The following is a 17647-nucleotide window of genomic DNA, read 5'->3' as shown; positions in this document are numbered from 1 at the left end:
TTGGAAACCTTTGAACAGCCAGTTTGTTACGAGGAATATCAGCAACATATGCAGCATATATCCGATCATTTTGCTGGTTGTGGTGATCCTGTAGCAGGAACATTTTCTCATCTGAAAACAGAATTTCGTAATCACCGTTTGAGCGGTTTCCAACATCTTTTGATTCTAGCTATCTTTTGCTTTCCGGTCAAACCATGCACCCGCTGTTTTTTGTAAGCATTCAATCCGAGATCATCTTTCAAAATACTCCTGATCGTTGACTGCGACATTCCGAGTTCTTTGGCCATCTTACGCCCAGACTTACAAGGATTCCGCCGATTTCCCTCTCTCACTCGTTTGATAACTTCCGGAGTCCTGACACTGCGTTTTCTGCCTGGTCTGGGAGGGATTTTCCACGAGCCAGTTTTCATGTACCGTTTAATGGTGCGAAAAATGAATCTTTCGTTTATTTCGAGTGGTTTCAGCGTCTTCAAAATAGAACACGGTTTATGATGCTTCAAAAACAGGCTTATCACGAGTTCCCTTTTCGCGTCCATGATTATCACCTAAGAGGAAGAGGTGACAATTGGCTTCTTCCTCTTTTATTTCTATTCTATCTCTATCTTTATCTATCTCTATCTCTATCTTACGCACATGAAATCAGCCAATCAGGAGCTGGTTCACGGTTGACAGAAAAGTGGTTCATTTTCGCCCCCGTATTGTCACCTCTTCTCTTAGATTATCACGAGTATCAAATGAATGAAAATTCAAAACCGTGTTGACATTTGAACACACTCTAAAAGAAAAATATGTAGACATGTATGTGATTAACCCATTTGATACCACAATTGCTTAAAAAACAGTGACAGGAATTACCTTTCACCCTGCAAATCTCTCATAAGCATTCTTATGTATTTTTAACTATTTTTATTCTTCGATAATTTCCATCGTAGTGACCGGTTGCTAGTGTTGTTTGTTGTTTTTAACCCCGTATTTTTTTTTTAGTTTTCGTCACTTATTAAATTAAAATAAATTAACTCTATAGCAACCGTGGTCAATCATGATCATGCTCATGCTCTTATTAAATTAAATTAATTCTTGTTTTAATATTTTTTAATTGCAATGAAACCACGATAATTGGTATATTTGTTATACGTCCAAATTCGTGTGTTATTTGAATTACTGATGGTTATGAGTAGAGAGGGTCTATCATAAGAGTGGAGTGGACTGGCTGGTTTTCAGCCAAACGAACTGTCAAAGCCAGAGCCAATCGAGGAATGGCTATCTTGATGTTTGATTTGAATCTGCTCCTCACTAATACTAGACCCTTTCTAGTTTTAAGCAGACTTAACAGTGCACTATCATGAATTTGGACTCCTTTACAGAGTTGTTACAGGTTCCCCAAGAAAATTAGGAACCGTTGATTGTCGTGGCAGAACCAAGAATTTAACCAAGAGTGGTACCAACCGATGGAAACTAACGATTTTAAATTGGCTCACTACTTGACTAGCCTATTGGTCCCAAGCAAATCGATTAACGTAGCCCATTCTAGCCAAAATTCTAGCACTACACTATGTTTGTTTTGATTCGCTATGAAAGTTTACCAGATAAAATGAAAGGTTCGTGGATTTTTCAATGTTTCGAGGGGTGCATCGATTAGCGGTCGAAAAGAACCTAATCTTATAACGCAACGATCGATAAAACCAAAGGAACAACGAGTGGAAGGGTTACATGATTGTTAACCTGACTTCTTCCTGTAACATGTGGAACGGATCATACTAAATGCGCATCATAGTGTGACATATTTAATAGCGCAGGTGTAATACGAAAATGATGCAATTCGTTTCTAAATTTTAGAAATAATCAGCGGATATTTTTTCCACCGTTGACGATTCTTCTTCACTTTAATTTATAGGTGAATATTTTTTGCAGTGATCTTCTCTTATTCGAAGACCATATCTTGATGCATACAAAAACAATAAATAACTCAAATTTATCTAACAACGTTGGTAACAACCTAATGTAAAATATATGTTAGGTATTCTATTTCCAGGAATCTTAGGTATATGTAAGAACTAACTGAGTATAACGTGTGAAATGTAAAGTTTAGAGTGGGATGCCCTTAGGCAAGCTTCATTGGATAAACTATGACTCGCGCTGAAAAAAATCTTCTTTTTGCAACTTGTTGCATAAATAGCTGCTTTGCAATTTCGTATCATAATACCTGTTTTTCATTATCCGGTAGACTAACATAGCGGCCAACTTTCCTAACTAAACTAATAGAGCGAAAAAGTTACTTTTTCTGGCGATAAAGCTTGGGTACGCATGGGTAAAAGAGAGTTGACTGTACTTTGAATTGTTATTATTATTTGCAATTTCACCCACCACCACTATCTCAAATTAGATCCTCATCTTTCTATATAGAAGTGACTAACCTTTCTAGCTAGACCGTATCTGTTGTAGTATACCTATCCTAATCACAGATTTCTTTTCAGCGATCTTGCAAATAGCCATTACCATTGCTACATTCAGAATCACAGGGAACAAAATGTGTCCAATTTGTTTGCATTTCAGGCTGAATCAGAAGCGGCAGCGGAAGACATTGAGTCTGCTGTAGCTCAAGCGGATGCCGATGAGATATCAAAGAAAACGGAAATCGATACAGGGAAAGAGGATGTGAGTGGTGAAGACAGTGAGCAGCAAACGCAGACTGAAGATCAAAAGAATAATGAGGAAAACAAGGAACCGATTGAGGCTGAAATGGATGTTTATCAAACGGAAAACATTGATGAGGTAAATAAGGATGTGGAAGCGGAAAACGATGATGGAATGAACGAAGAAAAAGATGATTTAAATAAGGAAAATGGGCCTGGTAGTGCTAAAAGCGTGGCAGAGGAGAAACCGAAGGAGGTTTCTTCGAATGAAAATAACATTGAAAATGCAGTGGCAATTGAAAAGCAAGATGAAAGCAAACAGGTTCAGGGAAATGGTGAACTTACCAATGATAGTTTGGAGAGTAATCCTTCGAAAGCGAATGATGACTCTGAAGAGATTGAACAAGATAGCTTGAACAAACCTGATGAAGATGGTGGTAATATTGTAAATGGTTTACCCGAAGCAGATACTGATAACCCAGTTGATGACGTTGGCAATGATAGATTGTCAGCAAAGTCTCGACAATCGTCAGCAAAGTCTCGACAATCATCAGCAAAGTCTCATATTTCAAATGACAACAATTCTCGTATATCTACTACAACTCGTGAGACGTCTGCTAAGTCAGTCACTACTGATGAAAATGGAAACGCCCAAGACGTACTCTCAGCAAAAAGCAGACAATCTTCGGCAAAATCCGAAAGGATTATTGAAGCTACAGCGAATGAAATCTTTTCATCAAGACCAGTTAGTGGTGTAAATGGTGATGAAAATGAAGCATCTAAACTTTCCGCAAAATCAACCAAGTCTCGTAGGGGATCGGTAAAACCAATTTCCGCAACTAGTAGTATGACCAAATCAGCTGGATCTAAGCACGATGGGAATAACAACAATGAATTGCAAGAACAATCTATTGAAAATGGCGATGAACCTGCCACCATAGGTTCTAGTCCTTCAACGACAACTAGCCGCAATGAACAATCAAGCTCGTCTCGTGGTCAATCGGGTTCTACTGTCCGCAACGTTTCAGCCGCTTCGGTTGTAGAGCGTCGTAGTTCGGCCAAATCTGCCACCTCACAGAAGAGCCGCACAGCCACCGAAGATGAAGAGGACGGCGACAAGAGTGACTCGAACGATGATTCAAATCAGGCCGATGTAGAAATCGTTCATTACAAGAAAAGTGATGAGGTATAAAGTCTATAATCTTTGGCTTCAGTTCCACCCAACTTGAATGAGCGATAAACCGTTATTTTTTTACTATGGAATGAATTTGACTACCTATCAATCTACTTATAGCGTGTCCTATCAGCAATTAATGTTGTCCATTGTTTTTTGACTAGCAAAGCATACATACATATTCTAGCATCATTAGAAGCATTCACCGTTGAATTATTGATATCTACAACTCTCTCTCTCTTAGAAGTAACTAAACCACTTTTTGTGTACATGAACCTGTAGACAACAAGACACGAAATTTTTGGACGTCAAGAATGTCAAAGAAAATAGTAGACGTAGCAAGAGAGGAGCATAAAAGCATTCGTGTTTGTATCTGTGTTTGTTCAATGTTCAAATATAATATGAAGCATTTTTGTCTGTCTTATCAATTGCTGCATCTCTGCCTGAAAATTAGCTTTTATTGAGAACTTGTGTCTAATTATCTTGTTTTCTTTTCTCTTATTTGCCACTCTTGCTTTTAAATACCAACTAATCGTTATTATTTAGGCTGGACACGATGGCAACGGTCAATCCGGTGAACCAACCACCGCGGAAGTGAACGGCAAAAGTGATGAAAATGAGGCTCAAAATGACACCAACGACGAGGAACCGATCATCGAACCTGCAGCTGAAACTAAATCCATTGCGCAAGCAGGGGCTTTCACAGAGCCGCCAAACGACCCAGGAGAAAATGAATCGAATGCAGAAAATACCACCGAAGCTTCCACCAACAGTGATGATGATGATGATGATGATGATGAACAGCATGAAACTGTTGAATCTCCCAGTCCTGCATTGGAGATCAAGGGAACCGTCGAGGGTGAACCGGATGGAGGCCAACTGCACAGTGCACGACCATCCGAGATCATAGACACGTTGAATGTAATATTTCCAACAGTTGACCCCTTTACCATATCATTAACCTACTACCCACAGCCATATCTGTAAAATGAGTTTGAATGGTTTTGGTGTCAGTTCAGTTCGGTCACTGTCGCAGGAAGTATTAATGTATATAAAATGCACCTTCCACTTTTCTGTTACTTCTGGAACAAAAAACCCCCTGTTCGGATAGTTCCAAATTCTATCGCTAGCAATTTATGATTCATATGGAAATCCAACCGCTGAAACCATCAAAGTCAATTTTGAAATTTCGCATTTTTTTCCTTTTTTCAATATGTCTCTACCTTATTGTCAACATACATATTTTTCACCAACACTTACAACATATTCAATAAATTTCAACCGGAAGAACATGAGAGCGAAAGATGATTTCTGTCTTACAGGGGCAGTCAGTACAGGAAACGATAGACAACGGTGACATGGAACATCTGGCGGTGATAGTGCTGAATGGCGAAGGTGACAAGCTGCTAGGGCGACATTCGGAACAAGCGGAAATCCAAGCCTTTCTAGACAACGTGCCTTCCTACATGGTAAGTTGGGTGTCCCTATGAGATACTAGGATGTATCTTAATGCAATTACAATGGGTGAATAATCAATGAGGTGAAAAAGGTCAAACAGAACAAAACTAGAATTGCTCCAGTTTCAAGTGCTTCTAAATAGAATCTATTATTCAAAGTGTAACTAGAAACTCGATTAGTTAGGTTATAGCAAACATACTACATTAACAATATAGTTCACTTTTCGATTTCCCATAAACCCTGGCGACAGAAACTTACTGTTCTACACGTCACCTAACGCCAGAAAAGGCAACCAACCCTTCATTTGATAACAGTCGAGGGGTGAGTGAGCTGCAATTGTTACACATGATAAATCGAATTCTTTTACATTAATTACAATCAATGAAAAATCGTCTGCATGTCGATTAAGCGAAGATGAGAAGACGAAACTTATTGTTTAAACAAGTTTTGTTTCAAACCTCTCTTAAAGCTTTAAAGCATCCTTCATAATGTTTATAAAATACATTACACTGAAAAAAGCCCACCCGTCTTATCGATTTAATTTTAACACTTAATTTTTCAAATTCACTATCATATTTATTTAAAGTGTATTTCACCTGGATTCAATGTGTTATACACGTTGATGTCTAGTGTTCCAAACTTTGAAATGTTGAAAATATTTCACTATCAGTTCAAGTGTATTGCGCATTAAATGACACTACTGTTCAAAAAAGATGGATTTAAAGTGTTTTGCATTTCAATACAATGTAAACATCGAAAACAAGAGTTGTGACTTTATCCTTATCAACCAGCCCCCTATACGAGAACAACTTTGGTCCAGTGAGATCGAACGAAGACAACGGTAGCAGTACACACCAACAGTTTTCAGGATCGAATCCCAAATATGATGCATTAAAAAAGGCATGTGTATAAGCTCCTGCCCTCTGGCAGCTTTTATTAAATACTAGCTGAGTGTGCCCGGCCTTGCTCGGGATTCAATATTAGCTTAAGTTTAAACGCCAATTAAAAAGCATGCTATATTGTACGTAGCCCCCCTCCTCTTATCTAAGGGGATACCCCCTATGACCTCCACATGCCAAATTTGGTTCCATTTGCTTGATTAGTTCTCGAGTTATGCTGAAATTTCTGTTTCATTTGTATGGGAGCCCCCCTTTACAGAGGGGGAGGGTCTCGAACCATCATAACCTTTCCCTGCCCCGAAAATCCCCCCATACAAATTTTCACGCCGATCGGTTCAGTAGTTTCCGAGTCTATAAGGGTCAGACAGACAGACAGAAATTCATTTTTAATATAGATTTATCGAATCATGTTCAGAGTCGATAAAGTAGAATATTGTATATGATATCACCATGTGAGGCACATAGATACCAATTGCGTCTAAATTCGAATCAATAGTATTCCAGCATGGATCATAGCAAAAGATTCACACATGAAATGGATGTGTTTCACAATAAGTGCCAAAATAAGAGTGAGGCACATGATGGTGACGTGTGGAATTTTTTAAGTGTAGTTACCTTTTCTGATGCAAAAAAGTGCTTGATGACTGAAAATCGTGTCTTCGGAAAAACATAAGAGTGAACTATATTGCTAATGTAGTACACTGATAGGCAAAATAAAGTGCCCACCCCATCATTTTTGAAATTTCTCTCATTTATTTGGTTCAAATTCAAATAAACACACCGTAGTCTGTTTCGATGTCTTACCTTTATTATTCTTTTAAAGTTACACCTATGGAATACTGAAAATATAAAGTTTTACTTGAAGTAAAAGAAAATCAATTTGGATTGAAAAAGAAAACAGTGACAAAAAAAAGTGCCCACTTCAAAAATCGGTATGTTTTCGATAAGTTTCCATCGGAAAACCCCTCGATTGTTTTTGTTTTGAAAGTTTGACATGTATTGAAGCAAACGGGTGGAACTGGTGCATTTGTACACGTGATCGCATTTGAATCAGTTGAAAAAAATGGAGGACGTAGTGATTTCGAAAGCAATTCCCGTGTGTATCCGAAAATTGGTTGTTCGTGATGTGCAAAACGGTGAATCGCACCGGTCTGTCGCTAGGAAGTACAATATCAGCAAAACAGCGGTCGGGAAAATTCTGCAGAAAATGAAATCGTTCGGATCAGTGGTGGATCGCCCTGGCAGAGGCAGGATGCGCAAAACGGATGCGAGAACGGACACCAAGATCATGCGTGAAGTGAAGAAGAACCCGAAGGTAACTGTCCGCGAGATCCAGGAGGCTCTTCAGCTAACAGTTTCCAGTCGAACTGTTCGTCGCCGTCTCGTAGCACAGGGGTTGAACAGCAAAGTTGCTCGGAAGCGCCCATTTATCAGCAAGGCAAACAAAGTCAAACGGCTTAAGTTTGCTAAGGAGCATGCTGATAAGCCCCTAGAGTTCTGGAAAACGGTTCTCTGGACGGACGAATCAAAATTCGAACTGTTCAACCGGAAGCGACGGGTTCGTGTGTGGTGTAGATCGGGTGAGGAGCTTCAGGAGCGCCACATACAAGGCACGGTGAAGCATGGAGGAGGAAATGTGATGGTCTGGGGGTGCTTTTCGTGGGGTGGAGTGGGAAGCCTGGTGAAAATCGACGGGATAATGACGGCAGATTCCTACATCGACATCCTGCGGGAAAATCTGGAAGTTTCGCTGATCCAGACGGGCCTTGAGGAGAAATTCGTATTCCAGCAGGACAACGATCCGAAGCATACTGCCAAGAAGACTAAGTCTTTCTTCCGGTCATGTCGAATTAAACCACTGGAATGGCCTCCACAAAGCCCGGACCTCAACCCCATCGAGAATTTGTGGGCGATTCTCGATGCCAGGGTTGACAAAACTGGTGTTACCAATAAAAATAACTATTTTGAAGCCCTGGAGCGCGCCTGGGAAGAACTAGATCCACAGCACCTGAAGAATCTAGTGGAGAGCATGCCGAAGCGCCTGCAGCTGGTCCTGAAGGCCAAAGGAGGACACATTAACTATTAGGCTGGTATTCTTTTACTTTATTTTATGTTTTCTGGAGTTAAAATGCAGTGGGCACTTTTTTTTGTCACTGTTCTTTTTTACACCCATTTTGATTTTTTTTTCTTCGAGTCAGTCTCTTCTTTTTATCTGGTATTCTATAAGTGAAACTTAAAAAGAATATAAAGAATAAGATATAAAAAATACTACAGTGTATTTACTTTAATTTGAACCAAATAAATGAGAGAAATTCAAAAAATGATGGGGTGGGCACTTTATTTTGCCTATCAGTGTATATTTGGTTATACGTTATACGTAACATCCATTTTTTTGGCTCAAATTTAAGCTGGGTTTAGACTAGGCAAGTCAAATGATCAACTCAGGTGAATTCAATTGGCTTGAAAAGTTGAGCCTGGTTCAACTTTTTTCAATTCAAGTGAGCTGATCAAGTCAGTTGAATGGCATGGTTTACACGTTCAATTCGCGTTCAAGTCAGTTGAATTCAACTGACTTTATCAATTTACTTGCCCTGTCTAAACCCAGCTTTATTCTCGTTATCATGCGTATTGACAAAAAGAGCTCTGCAATTAACATGCAGGGGACGATGTGGTAAGACGGACACCTTAAGCTTGAAGTAAAATTTAACCAAAACTGTATAAAATTTACGCGATAAATTGAGTGATTATTGATGTTTAGAGTACTTTCTCTAATTACATTGATTTCAGAAAATTTCCGTTTCATTTGATGATGTTTTATCACGAATCAAAAACAGACTAAATAATGAAAAACAAATCATGCGGGATAAGGTTGACCACCCCTAGGGCCACATGAAATATACCATGATCCTGGCCATATAGAAGGTTACTGTCTTCGGCAAAATTGCATAGTAGGCCAAGGCAGATGGCGAACAGTTGTAGAGAATTTTCTTACTACATATACGACTTTAATGTGCAAGTCAATTTCCTGTATAAAATATATCTTGAGATCTTTACTATTTAGAATGTTTCCGTCTTGGGGAAAGTTGTTCAGAGGATCAATGTCTTCAAATTTGTAGGCTACTTAGTTGAGAATTCTCTCACTACGTGACATTAGTCTACGTATAGATGTCCTGACTTCGTAGATGGTGAGGATTTAAAAATATAGCTTATAGACACAGGAAGTTCACATGTACACTAGCGCTGCGTAGTGAGGGAATTCCTAATTTACTTGTGCACCATCACTATTCGGAATGCCTTGATCATCTTACTTATAATGCCGGTAACAGAAGCTTCTTAGAAGTCCTGAACCTAGTTTTATTAATTGACTACTTTTACTGATGTTCTGGATTTTCTGATGGATCCCCCGGGGCCTCCATATCACGAATTCATACTAATGACAGATCTACAAATGTTTTCGTAAAAGTCTGATATAGGGGAAATGGATGTAATGTCGGCTTAAATGCCCCTAATTTAGGCACATACATAAATTCAGCAATCAACTAAATTTTCAATAGCGACCAAAACATAATTTAGATAATTTAGATAAAATTGATAAATAGCAGATTTTTAGCGATGGGCCCAATTTTAGATCCATAGGCCTACATTAGAGCCATTTCCCCTATTTCAGAAATGATTTACGCATTCAGTTTCAACCAACCAAAAGGTGGCCGTCTTACCCCAACTTATGTCAAACTGTAACATCTTCTGTAATACCACAGACAAACAGACGTAACTCTTCATTGTGTATATTCGTTCACGCATTTAACAATTGATTTGAATATTATCAGTTCCGCGAACTACTCGCCGCAGCGCATCGAATCACTTTGACGTTCTATAGAACTTTTATGCAATATTGTTTGCGAGTTAGCGAGCAAGCTTGTTTTCCGCGAGAAGTCCGAGAGATGTCGTTACTGAGGTCCTATGTTTTGAGATACTATGTTTTCAAGAAAAACTTTTTCAAAGAGTTACGACTGTTTGTCTGTGGTAATACCTCATAAATTCATAAAAAATAAGTACATCAAACAAACATGTATTTTCCTCATAGTAATGCTACTTTTACATGATAAATTGTATGAAAGCAATAAAATCCATAAACAAACATTAACAAATACAGGCCGCTGTCATGCGCACTTATTGTTGTTTATTTCGACGTTTCACTTGTTATCAAGCTAGGATGTGTTTTACAACACAAGCTATACTATGGTAAAGAACTCTGCATCATTATTTTTTTTCAAGAGTTGGTTGTTTCCATAATCTAAAGGGTGGCCATCTTACCCCGTCGTCCCCTATTACTTGTGGTCCAAAAGGGCGACAATGCTTACATTCCGCTCCATCTGGAAGAAGCTACAGTCACAGACAACCAGACATAACACATTGAATATTTCTCACTGTAAAACATCGTCACTACTACATTACCGCCATCTGATGAGCACACTGTGGTGGGCAGTACGCTGAACAGATGGCGGGAGTGTGTAAACGTCAAACGCAAGGGAATTTACTATGCGCGCCACAGGTGGTGGTACTACCAACTACGATACGTTTAAATTGGCCGTTAAATGCGTGTTCGATGAACAACTTGCGAGTGTTATGTCTGTTTGTCTGTGCTACAGTTCTTTATTAACCATTGTGTGTCATACTTAATGATACTCCAAGTAACCAAAGTTGGTAAACGGGTCAGCAAAAGCTTATTCAACCGTTTGTTTTGATATTGATCAGTTTTTTACTTGATAACCATTTTTAAGCTTATTTCGAACTTCTCAAAATATTAGCTCATTCGAGATATTGTAATGAAATAATGATAAAGTCACGAACGAGTTTTAATTTTTGCTCTGGAAATAAGGCGCCTATTAGCACAGAGAACAGACGTCCAAGTTCAGTCAGAAACTTGTGTAAAGTTAAGTGGAAACGTCGCCGTTACGTAGCGCTAGCATCACCTGATTTCCTCTATAAATTTTGCACTTTCGACCAATTTGGCGCTAGTATCGATAAACTTTCTGTTGAAAATTGCCACTTGGCGCTACCAGCACTTGGTGTCTAGTGTAAGTTGTGCAACGCCAGCGCCATAAGGTTTTCAAAGAGGGTTTTAAGTGGGGAAGTCGCCATTAGTGGTGCTTAAGTCGAATAGGAATCTTTACACTAGTTTTTAGAGAAATTTTGTTCGAGCCTCAACGTCTGTTCTCTGTGCTATTAGTGAGTGGTGTTGAGACGATGTAAATAAAGGCAAGAAAATAGGAAGATTTGTGGTTAGCGTGCGTAGATCACATGTAGAAAACACAGGTTCTAATCCATGAAATGCTATTTTATATTTTATATTTTTGGATAGAATAATGATGCACTGCATAGATATAAGAATTATGATTTATTTGAGTCACTGATCCTTTCACATTTACGTACATAAATTACACAAAATCAAGACTTGTGCGGATTATGTCATGTGGATCCGCAGAAGTTTCTAAGAAGTTCCACTGGGAACTTGTTCGGAACTTTTTTGTGGCCATGTTTGCAGCTTTGCAAGTTCCTATGAAGTGCTTAGGGGTGCTTCTTTGAACTTTTTATGAACTTCAAGTTGCTAAGAGTACGTATCGGTGCTTCTAGGAGCCTGAAGTTCCTCGTGTGTTTTCTTTAGCTTCATATTATGAAAGTGGATTTTATAGATACTTGAACTTTTAAGTGGATTTAATCGTGGAATGCGGAACTTTTGGATGTTTGGGATTTTACTCAGAGCTGTGGAGTTGAAGTTGGAGTGGAGGAGTCGAAGTCAAAGTTGGAGGGAATGTAACGTACTGAGGAGTCGGAGTTGGAGACGGAGAAATTATGCTGGCGTCAACTCCAACTATTATAGGGTAACTGATGATGGTTGGACCTATTTAGGCCAGTTTCCCACGACGTCAAAATTCATGTCGTATTTTTTATGAATTCAACATACAGGGAACATGGATGTAATGTCCGCCTAAATGTAATGTCGGCCTATTTCACTTCCATATTTCTTGCCACTCACTATGGCTTCCCTTAATTTTTACGTGAAGTGTCGTTTTCGGAATATTGTACCTTTTTTGTGCCTGATACGCGGTAAGTGATTTATTTCTCACTAAAAGAACAGTCTCGTGAAGATTTTCGGCCGTATAACTATTTTCTTTAGCTATTTTTTTTTAAATCGAAGAAACTGAACACTCGGCCAACACGAAATAGAATTTCAAATAAGCTGCGCATGAAGAATGTAAACAAACCAAAGCGCATCTAACGGCCGTCTTAGAAAACACGTAGGTCCAACCATCATCATGCGTACACATTTAGAAAAATTGATGTTAATTAAGGTGCTCTGAGACTGACATATACGAGCGTCAATTTTGACATAAAATTGAGTCATAATAGACGTGAAATTCAGCTCACTCGAACGTACTTTCGAACTTTTCAGTCTCGGAGCACTTAATTTTACATGACACACACTTAGAAATAACTAATTTTACATGTGACGGAATCCATCTTTCACATAAAAGATGAGACGTAAGCAAACATGTCATGTAATAATAACTGCTCTGAGACAGAAAAGTTCATTAGTACGTTCGATTGAGCTGAATTTCCCGTCTGTTTTGACTCAATGTTATGTCAAAATTGACGCTCGTTTATGTCAGTCTCAGTGTACCTAAATTTACATGGTTTTTTTTCTAAGTGTGCATGTTTGTTTACGTCTCATACTTTATGTCAAAGATGGATTCCGTCACGTGTAAGATTAAGTATTCATAAGTGTGTAGGTCCAACCACACACTTAGAAAAATTCATGTAAATTTAGGTGCTCTGAGAGTGACATATACGAGCGTCATTTTTGACATAAATTTGAGTCATAACAGACGCGAAATATAGCTCAATCAAACGTACTTTGCGTCGAACAACGAACTTTTCAGTCTCGGAGCACTTAAAATTACATAACATGTTTGTTTACGTCTCATCTTTTATGTCAAAGATGGATTCCGTTACGTGTAAAATTAGTTATTTCTAAGAGTGCATGGTCATATTTATCTATTCGAATTTCGTCAATTATTCAAACATTTTAGTGAAACCAATGGATAAATGGCGTACTAACGTGTTGTTTACATCTTAAAACAGTATTGTACTGCATGAAAAAATGTAAAAAATATTACTTTTTTGTATGTTTGAAAGCAAGCCAGCACACTTAGAAATAACTAATTTTACACGAGACGTAATGCATATTGGACGTAAATCATAGAACGTAAACAAACATTTCATGTAAAATTAAGTGTTCTCAAACCGAAACATCAGCTAGTCGACGAAGAGAACGTTTGATTGAATTGATTTTCACGTTTCTTTCAACTGATTTTTATGTCAAAAGGCCCGCTTACATGTGTCGGTCTCAGGGAACAGAAATTTACATGAATTTTTAGTAGTGTGGGCTAGATGAGCTAATACGTGGAAAATGAACTGTTTTGAAAAACATTGAAACTCAGATAACAGTCGAACTTCAGTCAGAAATTTGAATAAACTTTTATAAAGATAAGTAGTTACAGAGGTGTTTACGTAGCACTAGCATCTCCTGGTTTCCTCTATAAGTTTGCCACTAATGATCAATTTGGTGCAAGTGTCGATAATTTTTCTAAAAAATTCCACTAGGCGCTAACGGCACTTAGTGTCTAGGCCGCCGGCATCACAAAAAGGATTTGAAACATGGGCACTCGGCGTTGGCGGCACTTCTAAGCGACATGTTGTCGATTTTAAGTAAATTTTATCGTAGCTGGGTATTTTTGTTTGTTTCTATTTTAGAATTATTTTGACATTTTTAAGGTAATGATTGACATTTCTAAGACATGTTTAAGGTGATTTTTTCATATTCTGTGTGATGCCATTTTTGGTATTTTTATGGCCGTTCTGGTGGTTTTAAGCCATTTGTGTCATTTTGGTGGTTATGAGCCATATTTGCGTTTTAATTCTATTTAAAATTCATTCGAACTCTCATCTTTTTGGTGTTCTTGTGAATATTCCACTAACATCTCAATTTATAGCTTTCATTAGGACGGCTACCAAGCCTTGAGGATTTTCACTGTTAACCCTTCTGTACCTCTAAAATAAAGCAAAGTTCATTGCGAAAACGCTTCACAACGGGTATTAAATAAAATTCGAATTATGTCAACCGCAAAAGACTTCAGCATGTAAAAATGCAAGAGAATTTTTTTTTTGATGAATAATCAGGATTGCAAAAATTTCCTGAGATCAAATTAATTCCAAGATACAGATAAATCACAGACAAACAGACATAACACTCGCAAGTTGTTCATGGAACAAGCATTTAACGGTCAATTTAAAAGTATCGTAGTTGGTAGTACCACCACCTGTGGCGCGCATAGTCAATTCCCTTGCGTTTGACGTTTACACACTACCGCCATCTGTTCAGCGTACTACCCACCACAGTGTACTCAACAGATGCCGGTTATGTTTTAGCGACGATGTTTTATACCCTGTTCACATTACAGCCTATATCACGTAATATATGCATTCTTGCAATGAGCACTCATACATAGGATTTCCAGTGAAAACTAGATGTATGAGTGCTCATTACAAGACAGCGTATATCACGTGATGTGAACGGGGTATTACGGTGAGAAATATTCAATGTCTGTTTGTCTGTGGACAAACGGTTAGATGTTTAGATTTTTCTTCTTAACTTGAACCTTGGGTTATTTGTTGGGTTGGTTTCAATTCTGCACGTTGTAGTTTATTTTTATACACTAATAAAATTCCACACATTTTTATTGACGAATTTCCATGTAAAATTCCATATGATTTTCATGTGACCACACATAAACAGAATCCACCCAAAAGCACACATGAAATTTATGAGTCAAATGAATAGTATGTGTGGTTACACACGGCTTTTATGTGTACACATATTAAGCATGTGTCCGACACATAGACATCATTTATTGATCACATTGCAAAAATTCATAATAACAATCTTTGAAATTTTATCAGTGTACCTAATCTGTACATGATAATTGTTTATCTTGGGGATGAGTACTTAAGAGAGTTAGATTTCAATTGGTATTTACTGGCAATGACACTGATGAAGACTGTATATCGAGTTGAAATACGTATCTCAAACTGAATATTGCATTAGGTCCTAAGAAACATTTATCGATTCTATTCGTTGACTTTCTCTTTCGTTAATAAATTGAGCACGTAACCGTTTCTTGTTGTGTTTATCGTATTAGATGCTATAGATAAAAGCTTCTTTTATCGATCCGTGTGCTGAAAATACCTGGGCTTTATATGGCCGTGGGGATACAAAGAGAAAGTCGACGAAGAGAATCTGTCAATGTTACTTAGGACCTAATTGAGGGGGATGACTCTATCTACGATGCAAAAAAGATTATGTTTTGCTGTGGCTAGCTGCGCGCACGCTGAGTAGATCGAAAGAAGATTGATGACGATTCTGAAGATCTGCAAAAAGATGATGAACGATGCAAGTAGATGCGACAAATGAAAGAAGATTTTTCGAAGATTGATTCGCTAGTGTGAGATTTGTTGAGCATCTAAACTTGAGATTTAGATGTGTCGCCCCCTCGGACCTAATGCAATGTTCAACTTGATCTGTCATGTATACTAAGTGGATTTATATGGAAAATAATCGAGCAAAATGTTACACTCTATTCTGTTTTCAATTTTCGAGTCCGACCTCCCTCTTGCATGGTTTTTACAGCATTTTTAATACCACCATAGATTTAATTGATTTTTATTTGTGGTATTTAGAAACAACTTGCATTAAATTTGGTTGCAATTTGAGATCACACGATCAAACATAGAGGCGTAAAAAATCGCATATACACAGAATTGAGTGTATTCCACTAACAGTGGAAACCATAACTTAACTGTCATTTTGAATTTTATTGCTATTTTGCCGTTTATCAGCCATTTTGGAATATGCCCTTTTTAATAATTTCATGCCTATTTTGTCGATACTCAGTCATTTTGGCGTAGCTGAACCATCCCTCTCCAACGGGGAAGTTTGCTCAAGAGAGATGATCAAACTGATTTGAACCTTCATAAAAGATGTCCTTGCTCGCTTTCTACTCTCTATATACAACAATTTTCACATTGCCATACTCTAACGGAACTATCAACTCTCGATAGAGCTGGAATTAGGGCGTAACAGATTTTGTAAACAATGACTTCTCTTGATGATTTCTCGAAAGTCATGACTCTCCCTGGCAAACCGATATCACTATCGAGTAGGGGAAGACTTCTCCTACCCGATGGCTATGTTGGTTTGTGTAGGCGTACCTTGAGTTCATAGAAATCAACGAGAGAAGTCATTGTTTACAAAAGCTGTTACGCCCTAATTCCAGCTCTATCTAGAACTCTATACTTTCATCATCTCACCTATCGTATAAAAATACCACTTTAGTCTGTTATTTAAAATTAGCATCTTCAACTATGTGAATCGATGACTTCACGCAGAAGTAATACAAAACAAATAGTTAAAGGTATTTTGTAGTTCTTAAGTCTAGGTTTTTGTATCCTGATGAATGTGGGCGTCTTATGGTGGTAAGCTCCAACCCGTATTATAATCGGATTAAATCCCGATCAAGAATGTCCGGCTGGTTTGATGTCGACATCAGAGTTAATCAACGTAACTCTGAGCAAACATTTTTCAGATCATACAAACAGGAAGGGTATTAAAAGTTAATCCGAGTTGGAGCTCACCGCCATTAGTGGAATACCTGTATAAAGGGAGAGAGAATAATTAGTAATTTCCATTTAATTCCACTAACTTATTTGCTTATCCTTGACAGATACGCGTATTTCGTCTACAATGTGCAGACTTCTTCAGTGTCAAGTATTAGTACAAGACACTGAAGAAGTCTGTACATTATAGACAAAATACGCGTATCTGTCAAAGATAAGCAAGTAAGGTAGTAGAATTAAATTGAAATTAATAATCCTTCTCTCTCTCTTTATATTGGTTTTTGTAGCCTTTTTGGTTTTTCTAATGTGATTTTGCCGTTTTCAAAGGGGGTTTCGTTACTGTTGTATCAAATTCCGAATGAATTTTATAAAAATAAAAATAAAAGTGGTACAAGTAGACGCATAAGCAAATTCTTTATCGAAGATATCACGCTGCTTATCTAGAGCTTGGGGCAGTGTTAGGAAAACGCATTATTTTCTAAACATTCCTATCCCTTTTAGAACAAAATCCGTCGCGTCCACGTTGCAGCCCGAGAGGGTAGCCTGCGTGATCTCCAATCGGCGCTGGATCGCCGAAAGTTTGCCACGGCTAAGGATTCCATTTCACCCCACGGTGCAACGCCTCTGCATGTGGCCACCATCTTCGGGCATTCAGGTAAAAGTTCAATCTAATCACTTTGTTTGTCGTTCTTGCTTTTTTTTGTAAGGTCTGTAAGTCATCAGTTTCCTGGAAATATTAATTTGTTTAC

General features: G+C 38.1%; 1 protein-coding gene across 1 annotated transcript in view; it reads left to right on the top strand.

Annotated features, from left to right (window-relative positions):
- Positions 1–17647, top strand: part of LOC135703850 (uncharacterized) — a 63888-nt gene that overhangs the window by 43108 nt on the left and 3133 nt on the right. Inside the window, exons 8-11 of the mRNA XM_065225193.1 lie at positions 2554–3819; positions 4354–4728; positions 5130–5276; positions 17400–17553. Of these exons, the coding sequence (XP_065081265.1) occupies positions 2554–3819; positions 4354–4728; positions 5130–5276; positions 17400–17553 (1942 nt within the window). The remainder of the gene's footprint in view (positions 1–2553; positions 3820–4353; positions 4729–5129; positions 5277–17399; positions 17554–17647) is intronic.

Source organism: Ochlerotatus camptorhynchus, unplaced genomic scaffold, assembly GCF_037179485.1.
Source record: "Ochlerotatus camptorhynchus isolate MF236.1 unplaced genomic scaffold, CSIRO-AGI_Acam_v1.1 ptg000222l, whole genome shotgun sequence".
NCBI classification, from domain to species: domain Eukaryota; kingdom Metazoa; phylum Arthropoda; class Insecta; order Diptera; family Culicidae; genus Ochlerotatus; species Ochlerotatus camptorhynchus.
The sequence above is the reverse complement of the archived record's forward strand: the minus strand, read 5'-3'. Positions and strand labels throughout refer to the sequence as shown.